Here is a 12,903-nt window from a genome sequence, read left to right as displayed (position 1 = left end):
GCACACCAGCAAGTCTCTGTGCAGGAGGGGAAGCCCGCGTTTGTTTTTTCAGTGGGCACAGACACAGAGAACACAGGAGATGAATCTACACTGAGTTGGGTGTTGATCACATCTGCAAAAGCCACACTTACCCCTGCCCAGAGGCTCTGCTGATATGTAGCTCAGGCCCTTATAACAAAAAATCTGCAGCTTCTGCAAGTGAAAAGAAATGAAATAAAATGAAATGAGAAGAAGCATTTCTTTCCTAAAGAGATAAGCACAACCTCACATATACTGTGTGGAAGTTGCAGCTCTTCCAAGCTCTTCTCTGCCTGCCTGACTGCCCACCATGGATAGACTTTAGCGGGACATTCCTTGCTCCAACGTGTAATTTCACAGCGTGCACATGAGAAGCTTCGATCGCTGGATGTCTGAGTAGAGTGCTCACTTTGCCCAGTATGAGAAATTAATCAGATGCTGATATTGTTAGCATAGTACAAGCAGATTCTTATTTTTAGTACTTGGTATGGGGATGAAGATTATCCTGAGACAGGAAGGCATGCTTTATTCTAACCTGAGAGAGAAGTAAATTAGGTCAGACGAAAGATCAGGGCTGTCATCAACTGTACAAAAACCCTTCACTCTTGGGTAGTGAGGGCCGGCAATTTATCTGATGATTTCTCTACTTCATTTAATGTTCGAATTGAGCCTGTTAGAAGCCCACAGCCCATCTGACATAGCACTGACACTGAGAGAACGGCACCCAGAGATAGGAAACCTTCTCTTCTCCCCTCCCATACCCCTCAAACTTTGCTGATTGCAGCTTTACTTCCATTCCACAACTGCTAACTTTTACGAAGAGTAACAAGAATCTCCCTCGCCTCCACCTCTGTGCCTCTGCCCCCCGGCACACGTACATGTACATGCATGCTGTCTTTCCTCCCATCTTTCATCCGCTTCTCTCCCATCCCACTCTCTGTGCTGGAGCCCAGCAGCAGCCTCCCAGCACCAAGATGGCTCCTGCTTCTCTGCCCCAGAGTTTCCTCCTGGGGCAATGACTTCTCTAGGGCCGCAGTGCAGATGTCGGCAACTCTTGGTCCTGTCTTGGTAGTAGCCTTGAGTGAAGCGCGTGGAAAAACAAACGGTGGCTGGGCTCCCCGCCTGCCTGAAAGTTACTGATGCCATAAAAGCACTTGGTGAAGTATCAGCATTGGCTGCAGAGAGATTTATATATGTGTGCCTTTTTAATGAGGGAGGGAAAAGCCATCAATAACGGCACACATTGATAAACGCGTGATTCATTCAGCTGCTCCTACTACAGCACCTTCCTCTTTGGTGTTTATTTACTTTCTTAGATTGTAGCTGGGCAGGCTGCACACCGTTCCTCTGCACCCACGGCTACAAGCCTCAATCCAGCCGTGTGCTCAGCCCCAAACATCAGCTCAGTCTGCTCCCTTCTCTCCCTCCCCAGAAGTGATGCCTGCTCCATGCTGTAGACCTTTGCTGGAGCTTTAAGTAGCAGCTTTTTCTTCTTCTCTTTTTTTTTCTTTCCTTCTGAAGGAATATATAAAAAATGCCTAAAGCAGGCTGCTCGAAAACAAATTAAAGCAGAGGGACACACTTCACGCGTTGTAGGCACGCGCCAGTAGAAGGGGGTTAGAAGAATATCATCATTTTACTGGCAAAAGTGACACAAGATCGGGGATTTGATTAATGGTGCAGCATTCACAGGGACTTAGTTCTCTGTTTTTGACATATGCAAGTCTTTTGTGTCGTTGCCTCAGTGCAAGAAATTCCTTTTTTTTTTTTTTTTTTCCTGGAGCAGCTGATAATTTGTATGTGTGTGCTGGATATGCCCAAGGTACTTTCCAAAGACTAAGCAGCAGACAGCGCAGGATAGAAAAGGAATCCAAAGTTAAGGGAGAGGAAAAAAAAAACACTGGTTTACTTAACTTTTTTATGACCCCTTTTACTAAGCCACTGGAATAAGCCATAAATTCGCTGAATGTTATAATGAATATGCTTCAACAAGAGCAAAAAAAAAAAATAAGGCTTAAGGAAATTGTGTACGAGCAACAGTGTTCCACATACAGTGGAGAAACAGGCTCTTTTGAGCCTGATATTTCTAAAAAAGAACAGGGTGCTCGTGTGTTTAATACGCGTTCAGAACTAATTACAGAATTTTGATCACGCCTTTTAAACCTTTAGGTAAGAACCCGCGCTTCGCATACCCCTTTCTAAGGCAGCTCAAAGCCCGCACCAAAACACCGCTCCTGCCTTTGTGGCACCGAGCGCTCCTTTCTCTCCTTGGTTGTCGCTGAGTTTTAAATAAAACAAATCTATTCACTGGGGAACAAAGCGTGCTTTTAGATCCCATCATCACATCCCATTTTATCTGCGACGATTTACAGCTTCTGCAGTCTATAGAAGTCCCTCTGCATTTTACGCTCTCAAAAGCAGTAAATATTTTCTGGTGAACGTATAGTTTACTTAGGAGGAGACACGCCACTCCCTTCTCCAACACCGCGTGGAGCTCCTGGTGAAATGCCATCTGACAAACGCTGAGATCCGTGCAGATCCTTGAATGTTCGTGGCTTTTGTTCCCTTTTGGTTCCGCGGGGTTACCGTACCGTTTCCCTCCTCGTTTTTCCCAAACCCCGTGCCTTGCTCGGCTCCTTACGGTCAGGCTCGCTCCGTTCCAGGTGTGCGCGGCGGCCCGAAGCGCTCTCCGAGTGACTCGGGACACTTGTGCAAAGCCGACCGACCCGCGGGAGACCGTGCGGGGATTAACAGGGGGTCCCCCATCCCCCGGCCCCGCACGGCCCCGCTCTAAGGGGTGCTCCGGGGTAGGGGGGGCTGAGGCTCCGGCCCCACAGGTGCCCCCCGGCCTCCTCCTGCTGCTCCGCGCTGCGCTCCGGTGCAGGGCTCCGCTCGGCGAGGCTCTGCACGGCGGAGCCTCCCAGCTCCTCCAGCCGCCTTTGTGCACTTGGCATGCGGCTGAGAGTCTCTTGAAAAGTAGCAGGGAGCTGCCGACCCGTTTGTTTCTGGGGCTTCCCCACCAGGTCGCCTCTTTCGGCCAACTCACCCTCACGCTTGTTGTTGTTAATTTTATTTTTAATTTATTTGAATACTTGTTTTTCTGTCCTCGGAAAAATGAAGAATTGGTGGCAGCTAAGCTGCACCTGGTACCGCTTACTGTGATGCTGGTGCAAGGTGCAGTTGTGGACTCAACCCTGCACCCTGCAGCTGTAAAGGGACCTGGAGTGGGTTATTGATAAACTTGGGCGGTGAGGGGCTGTATCGCCTGCTATGTGGTGTTAGTCATTGTGCAGTGAGGATCCTGACACCGATCTCTGCGATAACCCAGCTTGGGAACGCGTGATCCGAGCTATTTCCACTAAGCCTGTTGATGTTACAGTAAATGTGACATGTGGGTGTTGATGGAAGGGACATCGTTTTCAGGCCCGCTTTGGGCAACACCCTGACGAGCAGTCACTTATTTGTGCTCTCTCCTGCTTCTCTTCGAAGCCAGCAATAGTTGTGTGTGGGCTCCTGGCCCTAAGGCAATCCCCAGCTCATCCCAAGGGGGCACCCCGACTCGGAGATGGGGCACTAACAGTGCTTCTCCAACCCCTCTGGTATAGGTTTGTGGCCTCACTGCAGAAATGGAAGGTAGTGAAGGAGTTCAACACACAATGCCCAGCACGAAAGCATCCCTCTTCCCCCTTCCTCTGCTTCGCTTTGATACCAGAGTAGGGGGAAAAAGAAAGAAAGAAAGGGGATAGGAGCCCACTTTCTGACTCCTTTGCACCTTCCAATCTGCAGTGCAATAAAAACACAAGAAAATAAATCACCGGTAGCTGGACCCAGCTTCATACAAAGCCTGTGAACAGGCATCTACAGGATTGTCCTCTGAGGCCGTTGAGATGATTTTGAGTAGCAGTCTTTTTCACTGCTAATGGGCATGGTTTTGAGACATTTGACAGGCAGAAAGTAGTTAGCATGTGCATTTGCTTTAATGTTGGGCATAAGAGTATTGTTTGCATGGGGCGCGTATGCTGTAATGATGTCACCACGCTGCAAGAGGAGTGCTGGTGGTTTTGCGACAGTGCCTTTGTGGAATTAAGAAAATTGTCTGCTGCATTTTGGCACTGTAGGCTTTGAGATGCTGCTCAGAATCCAGGCAGTATGCATAATGCTTTTCAAAGTAAAGCAAATGATTTAGATCATCCTGTTGCATTAATTTCATGAAGCCACCGAACGACAGCAGTGTCTCCGATATCCCCATAGATCACCCGTCCCTATCACCATTCTCTCCTGGGAGGTGATGTCGGGCCTTTTGGAGGAGCCTCTGGGCACAGGGATAATGCTGGGCACACCTTAACACACCTGGAAGAACCCGGGCACAAGTCCTGCCTGGAAATAACTTATTTACATTTTCTTTCCCCCCTTTTCCCACGTAAGGGAGATGAGATGTTTTCCATTCTCCTTTTTTGTGTGGCTCGATATTTCCTTCTTAAAATAAATAAATAAATAAATGAAATAAAATACTCCCGAGGAAACACCCTCCTCCCCCCAAACCCAGCTACCAACAAACAGAAATTAAACCACAGAGTTAAATTCAAATAATGTGAAGCGACTCATTTGAAACCCACAGACACAAGTGGAGTCAGAACTTCAGATTGAGACTGGCCTAAATTGCCCCATTGCTATTAAAGGACTTCTTAACCGGCAGAAGATCTCCGCTGCTGTATTAACCAGGCGTGACCTGGTGCGTTATGGGCTGGACTTCCAGGCTTTTTTCTCTTTCCCTTTGTGGGTTTTAAATCTCTCCTGTAATGTTACTTGAATGTAGGTTTTTTAATGGCTTAATTGAGTTGTCAATAGGAAACCTTTTCTTTTTTTTTTTTTTTTTATTCTGAGTTAAAAAAAAATATAAATGCAAATTGACATGGATAAAATGCATCTGAAGATCTATTCAGTATTTTGTTTTTTCATTCTTTTATGTCTGTTTTCCATGTTCTGAATAAGGGATTGTAATATAGCTCCTGCATTGTTGGGTTTACGGCCAGTCTCCTGCTTGATGATTTGTTAAGCTAAAATCAGACGCAGAGTTGAGGCAAATAAAATGTTGGTAGTTTGAAACCCAATTACTACGGATCACGAGGGCTTCGCTCACCGAGCAAACGAAAAGCTGAATTTCGGTAAAGGCAACGACTGCCAAAATGTGAAGGAATACCAGATGTTATTTTAAAAAAGTGCCATTGCAGAGTCCTTGGAAAGAGAGAGTGAGAGAGTGTAAGTGAATAGGCATATGTGGATTTAACTAATATTCAAATGAACTGCGGAGCTGAAAGGAAAGAATTCTCAACAGTTTAGCTGCTAAAACCTCCTTCATGTTTGCAGAGCCGCATGGTCAGGACCCTTATCAAATGCAGCAGTTTCGCTACATTTTCTGAAGAGCACAGTTTAAATCGCAGGGAATAAATAAATAAATAAATAAATCCTCACATCAAAAAGATAATAAAGTTGAGACCTGTGCTTTTCTTTTTATTTGTTATATACATGCCAAAATTCAGCCTTTGTAATTTGAGAGACCGACTTTAATCTAAAAGCTTTACAGGAACGTTCCGTGAAACTCGTAACAAACATTTCCCACTCAGCCACCTTTTTCCTTACGACCTTTGGTTCGGTTCCCATTTTCCTGTTGTCTTTTCCAGCTCTTTGTCCCATCTCCTGTCTGTGTATGTGTGTGTATGTCTCTCTCTCTGTGTATTTTTTCTTTTTTAATATTTTGACACTCTGCTCCTCCTTAATAGGAATTCTTCCTAGAAATAGCATGCGCGTTTCTAAAGGACCCTTTTCACAGTCCTTTTCTTTCGGCTCTAAAATGATGTATATGTAATTGGTAATTAAAGGTGCAAGCGCTCTTCAATATAAACAATATTGCTCAATGTTAGATCATTAAAGGGAACCGCAGCACTAAATAATTACCTTTTGCATTGTGACACACTTTTCACAGCCATCCGCTCTCTTCCTGGCAGTCCCCGTTCGGCACAGGGTTATGGTTACATTTTCACTGAGGCAAGGAGGCACCTTTTCATAACATAAATTGACGAATTAATTATGTAGCGTTGTCTTCAAACTCGCTTTAAACTTAGATTAAGGGGAAAAAAAGTAATTATGGGTTTTTAAAACAGTGCGTTTGGTAACCTTGGGGTGAGCTGGGAAGCCAAAGCCTTCCTTTGCCCATCGTTGGCTCCATGGGATGGGGTGTGCTTGAGTCCTTTGCTGGGAGCTCAGCCCTTCTGTTCCCTCCATTCTCTCTGTTTTTCTGCTCTGATGTAATTTGTAGTACAGCTGGTAGATACACTAATCAATTATTTATTCTGGAGGGGGAAAACAGGGATGATTCTTTTTCTAACCTGTCCTTTTTGAGGCTCAACCTTTTTTTGTTGTCAGGTAATGCATTTCACCTTCTATCTCTTGTCCCTTTTCTATGATCCTTGTTTATTTATTTATTTTTTTCTCCAATTTGCTGAAGAATGAGACAAAACTCCTTTTGTCTTCGTCCAGGAGGAGAATCCAGATCTGGATTATGACATCTGCTTATCTCAGTCTCACTTCTCTGAGCTATTTGTGTAACTTGCTTTCCCCAGGAAATCCATAAGCAAGACACTCAGGCCAATAAAGAACATTTCTCCTACTATTCCTTTAATCCTGATTCGATTAGAGGTCTCACTCGCCGATTTACATACTGTTAGCTCCTCTGTTTTGTTCTGCCCAAATCCTATAGTCCTCACAGAGGCAAAACAGCCTTAGGCAAAAGTCAGTGGAAATTCTGCCCAAGTAAAGACCAAGGTTTGTATGATTTGGCAGTTACACAGCAGAACAAGAGAAAATAAAACAAAAAACAAGTTTTGCCCCAGAAATGGATTGTGATCTATAATTATTTCATCATGTAAGAATTATCTTCAAAATACCCATTAAAATAAGCTGCATTTTATTCATGGTAAAATGAGAAATTGCTTATTTCCTAGAAACGGATTCAGGTCACTCAAAAATGTTTTCAGAGTCTTTTGAGGGTAATGGTATGAAGTCCACAAGGTCCATGGTCAAGATTTCTATAAAAGCATTCACTAAGCTAAATAGCAGCTGCCCAGGTATTTGGCAGTGGGAAAATGAGAGGAAGATTTTGGGCTCAGCCAATGTTCCAATGTGTTACTACTCTCTTTCCCACTGCACACACTTTTGAAACGTCTTCACTTCTCATGAGAATACATCTTGCTTGCCTTCCAGTAAATAGTTTGCTCTCCCATTGTGCCAAGGGGCAGTCATTTCACATTGCTGATGTCTGTAATGGGGCAAGGTGGTGGTACCGATGTCATGTGCCTGACCCTGCTTGCCCAGGGTTTCCCTCCCTGCTTTTTCCCTGCGCTGAAATTAAAGGAGAGGCTTGGGTGTGTAAGACTTGCTGGATGGGGTCTTGGCCAGATGGCTGGGAGATGCAGTGGGAATGAGAAGGTGGGTTAAAAAGAGAGGAACTGTTTCAGAAAGTGACTCAGGGCTCAAATGTTTGCAAAATGGCTCTTTGCTGATCTCCTTGCAGTGCTGGCAGCAGTGGGAAGGAGCTGTCAGGAAAGCTATGCCAGGTCAGCCTTTCCATTTTGTTTCAGGCAGGCTTGGTTGCAAAATACATTGAAATCATTCTGGGAGAGTGGAAAAGCTGAAAAATGAAAGAAAGATCTAATCAGTCTTGGCTTCTTTTGGGTGTGTGTGTGGGGGGGCTGGGCCTCTTGCGATGCATCCGTCAGTGTCTGTGAACACTCAAAGCAATTTCTTTCTCTTCTTCCCTTGCCCTTTTCCTCCCTCTTTCTCCTTGTCCATATAAAGCAGAGGCTGACCATGTGGAACCGGCACTCGCCGACGAGGATGAGAGCCTGGCAATAGCAGAGCCGGGTGGCATCAGCATCGCTGCAGGTGGGACAGACCCCGACTTGTTAACCTGTGGACAGTGTCAGATGAACTTCCCGCTGGGAGACATCTTGGTTTTTATAGAGCACAAAAGAAAACAGTGCAATGGCACTGGTGGTGTCTGCTATGAAAAAAGCATGGATAAGAGCAGCCCTCCCCCCTCCTCACGCGCCGAGCTCAGGAAAGTGTCAGAGCCAGTGGAAATCGGGATCCAAGTCACACCCGATGAAGAAGACCGTCTTCTCACGCCTACAAAAGGAATTTGCCCCAAGCAGGAGAACATTGCAGGTACAGCATGTTTTACACTCAATCAACTGCCTAGGTAATCTTTTAACAAAAGCCCTCTAGAAAGTGCCATGGAATGGAGGTTTCAGCCACAGGTCTTTGTAGGATCCATCAGTCTGGAGGTCCCTCATTGCTCTGGGGTGCTCAGAGGGGTTGTCTGCCCCACACGTGCTCCAGTACATCTCTGCACGGGGTCAGCTCTCTGACACTAGGGGTTCTTGATCACTCTGCAGAGAGCCAAGGGGCAGTTTGCACACACATTGTAAAGAAGAATGTTGGGGGTGGAGGAGCCATTTCAGGAGTGTCCTTAAGCAGGTAGCAGCGGTGTAGGGAGGAGGACTTCAGTGAGATGCTCAGTTCAGTCCAGTTCAAATGTGCTTTTTAACCCACTGGGAAGGGTGACATCCTGACCACTGAAGTCGATGGAAAAATCCTCTTCCCTCTGGCACTGGTGGAAAGAGGACTTGGCTATGGGGGGTGAGCAGGGCTTCATCAAGTCCTTCTGCTTTCTAATCTGAGTTACTTCCTGTGCTGCCTGTCTTGGACCTCTGAAATGGTTGGAGTTGAGTAGAGGACACATCTATTCACATGCACATCCCAAAATGGGATTTTTGAAAGAGACTAGCTCAAGATGGCCCAGATGAGCAGATTGCAGGCATTTCCTTTTCCTCAGCCACGGTGCTCAGATAGAATTTAGCAGTTGGCATTTTCTCAGCAGATCCCCCTGGTTTGGTGGTGGACAGGCAGCAGTGGCATCAGCCTGGGTGAGATGCTGGGAAACGAATGGCTGCTGCAGAGTGAGTGATGCGGGGCAGCTTCCGGAGCACAGGGTATTCTCTTTGTAGCACAGCACACGCTGCTTGCCACAGTGAAAGGAAGGGCTGTGCTCCCTGCTAGAGAGTGGGTTTTTTGTGTTACACAGCAGGAGCTCCCCTCAAATCGTCCTTTATGTTCAAATTGACTGCATCCCGTGCAGAAGACCAGTGGCAAATTGTCACTTCTGCCACTATCCCAATTTCTCTAGGAAGTGTCCTATAGGATTAGATCTGACAGTCCAGAAACCTGTCTGTAGTAGAGATGTTCCCATGAGGGTATTCCCACAAGAGCAGTACTAAGCTCCTATCTTTACAATCAAAGCTTCAGCTTTCTCTCTTTTAGCACTGGAGGTGTGTGAGTCCCTCCCCAGCACCTCTGAATGGTTTGGTCATTGTATAAACTGAGATGTGGGCTTTGAACTTCTGCAGTCCTCAGACTTCCAGGTGATCTGCCTCGTAGAAAGGGGCATGTCCCACCCACTGACTACCTCATCTTCCAGGAATTTTTAAGGGTGCAGGCATCACCTCAATACAGGGCAGCTGGTAGCTTTGGGGGGGGTAATAGCAGAGGCAGACTCTGCTGTAGCACTGAAAGCATCCGTACCGTAAGTCCTGACCTCATTCTTACCCTATCCTTTAGAAGCTGTAAATGCATTTCCTGGCAGAGATGAATCCCTCGTGGTGTAACAGCTTTCTGAGGGCTAGATTTCCTTCACAATTGATGGGAGAAGAAGTATTCGGGAGCTGCTTCTTCTCCTGCCTGCTGAAGGCCTCCTGAGTGGTGCTGAGCACTCCCAATACCTGCAAGCTGCTTGTGCTCAGCCTCTTGCAGTGGGTACCAAGTGCTTAGTAAGGTTGGTCCAGGAAAACTACGCTGTAGCGTACTCCAGATCTCACCTTTTACAAACCTGTACCCAAGTTCAGTCCAAAACAAAGTACTTTAATGGGTATGTTCAGCTCAGAGGGTGCTGTCCCATCCCAGCTCTTGGGGGTCAGCATCAGCGCAAGCAGAACTTTTGCCGCGTGGAAAATCTTCAGGAGGAGAGGGGTGAAGGTTATGTTCACATGCGGAAAAGTCATAGAAAAAAGTATTAAAAGCCAATCTGGAGCACCTAATCTCTTTCAGACTAAACTGAATATCAAATGAAAATACGTTGGAAAGATTCTGAATTGAGAAAAATAAAAGGGTTTATCATTTGATTGGCATTTTCTCAGCAGTGCATGGAGATAGGGACATCCACTAAACAGTGCAGTAATAATGCTTTCTCAATTAGGAACCCAGCTCTGAGATAAAAGGTGCAGTGTCCTTCCATATTTTTTTTAATAGCAACGGATAGTTTTCAATAGTAGGATAAAAGCCTCACATTACAGCCATGGAGGGTAGCCATGAAAAACCCACAGAAGTCATTCACTGGAAAGGCTTTAGTGGGATATACCAAACCCCTTATTTATATTTCAATAGAAAGGCTTTCTGCATTAGCCAAGAAAATCAGAATCTGCATTTAACATTAAAGGTATTTCCCAGTGAGCGGCTGTAGAGCATTGTTGTTAGATTTGTTAAAAAAAGAGACTAAATACGATTTCATAAAAGGGAAACTTAATCTCTAAGGCAGCTTTCTCCCACCTCGCCACCCCCTTCCCTTTATTTTTTTATTTTTTTGGTAATAATGCAACAGCCTACAGTATTTTTACTTTATATGTGACGAAAGATATTCTTAGCCTTTCTGTACTGCGACAGGAAGAATGAATTTCTTTATTCCACCAAGAAATATGTAAAATAATCCCTTAGAAGTATGGGGAGATATGTTTGTTCAAAGCATTTAAAATGTTATTTTAATCAAAGGCACAAAACACTCTACATGCTGTGTCAGCTAAAGGAGACCATTACATTTTAACAGCAAATCGTGCTCCTTTCCCCCCTCCTAGACAAGCCCCCCCTGCCTTGAAAATAACTTTTTTTTAAAAAAAATTATTATTATTAAATAAAAAGGCGAAAAAGATTAAAGAATGAAAAAAACTTCAGTGGCTCAAATGTATAAAGTAATTTAATATGGTGGAAGCATTAATTATTTTAGCTTAATTGAATTCTGAGGACTGCAGTAGTTGCATTTTTGTAGACAAGCTCTGTTTATTATTTCTTTGTGTAGATTAACAGTAAAGGAAACATAGATAACTTTCAGTTATTTATTGTAAAATAAATGTGTCAATTCATGTGTAAAGCAAGCTGTTCAAAGATAATTGAGTCTTTATATTTGAAGAGGGAAACCAGAAATCACCCTCTCGCCTCTCTGGCTCCCTGAAATATGCTGCCACCGCCGCTGCCCTCAAATAGGTTTCAGCTCCTCTCCTTGATCTCATGTTATTTTTGTAGACCTTCTTATTTGGTTGAAATGATTTGTGCGGCCTTCTGCTGTGTGACTAAGCCGCAAAATGTTACAGCTTCCCAGAGCTGAGCGTAGCCAGGGTACATCAAGCGCTGAGCATGGCTCTGCCCCTCGCACCTTTCTTCCCTCTGGGCACAAAGGTGCTGGGATGCGGCACCTCACCAAGTATTAATACTGATGCAAGGTGCTCTCTAGTTGTGAGGTCTTCACTCCCCTTTTTCTTTTCACTTTTCTTTCTTTATTTCTTCGTAACTCCATTTGCTCTGGTCACTAAATCCCTTCTGACCACATAACAGACCTTTTGCTGCTTACAGGGAGACAGGTAGAGCTCAGGAATCTGCAAGACTTTGCATGCATGCAATGCAAATCTCCAACTGACATTTCTAGATTTCAGTAGAGATATTGGCAACTTTATCTCTGCAATCAGCTTTTAAAGATTTTCTGATAATGAACTCTGCAATCTTTCCTGGACTGGTAACTTGCAAATCCAAGCTTTTCAAGGGTCTTTTGTGTAGTTACCCCTGTCCATAGGGTATGTGCTAACATGTTAGCTGCCACTGTGAGGAAGTGCCTTGCCTGTAAAGGCTTTTTTCAAATTGGCTGACCTGTTTGAAAATCAGTTCTGCCTCTCATACGGAGGATATGATAGCATCGAGAAGATGTATCAGATTGTTGCACAGCAAAACAAAGCAAGGCCAATGAGTTAGCCAAGAGTTATCAGCTGCTGCTTCTTTCACTTCACCAGTAGCAGGTACTCTGGAAAAGTTTGATCACCGCTGTGTTTTGTATCTCTTCCTAGCTTTCATGTTTATTAGATCTTGGGCTTGACTAGATGAGCGGTTTTTGCTGAAGAGGGACCTGGAAATGTGGCTCCTGCTGTTCTGTGACTGATGGTATCTTCCCTTTCTCTGCTCTGGGCAGCGTACCCTCACAGACACATGACAACACCAGCAGCAGAGGTTCGTTAAGACAGTGTTGTTAATTTCTGCAAAGACAGTGCAAGGAATAAGAAGGGAGTTGATTTGAATTCCTCATTCATCCTGTCCCAGCCGCCAACGCTGGGCTCCATACATTATGTACTTGAACTAGATGTGCATCATGAAAAAAAGGCTCCCTGTCAGAGGCAGGATTTAACTGCAACCCCTGCTCCATGAATGTTCATTTCAGGCTTTTGAATGGTAAAACTGCCAGTGAGAGAAACTAAATAACTCTCATGTGCTGGAAGCCAGAGATAAACACCGCTGCAGGTTGCCATGAAATAGGCTATTTGATATATTTAGAATTGTTATTTTTCTCCAAATTAAGATTAGTTAAATCCATGTGTGTTGTGTGAGTGATTGTTAACTCAATGGCATGGATTATCCTTTTTTCAAATCATGACAGCTAATTATTATTGCTGTCTACTCTGAGACATTCACTTATAATGTACCATTATGGACCCATGCACCCATATTAGCCACAGGGCT

General features: G+C 44.8%; 1 protein-coding gene across 4 annotated transcripts in view; it reads left to right on the top strand.

Moving 5' to 3' along the window:
- BCL11B (BCL11 transcription factor B) overlaps positions 1-12,903 on the top strand; it is a 92,189-nt gene that overhangs the window by 5,772 nt on the left and 73,514 nt on the right. For 2 of the 4 annotated variants that reach the window (XM_015865673.3, XM_015865671.3), the window contains exon 2: positions 7,876-8,241. In XM_015865673.3, coding sequence (XP_015721159.2) covers positions 7,876-8,241 — 366 coding nt within the window. Of the gene's footprint in view, positions 1-7,872; positions 8,242-12,903 lie in introns of all 4 variants that reach the window. The other 2 variants (XM_015865672.3, XM_015865670.3) reach the window with 1 other exon arrangement.

The sequence above is a fragment of the Coturnix japonica genome, chromosome 5, assembly GCF_054131305.1.
Source record: "Coturnix japonica strain WE chromosome 5, WE-NBRP24, whole genome shotgun sequence".
NCBI lineage: Eukaryota > Metazoa > Chordata > Aves > Galliformes > Phasianidae > Coturnix > Coturnix japonica.
Note: the sequence above shows the minus strand (reverse complement) of the source record. Positions and strands in the feature narration are given on the sequence as shown.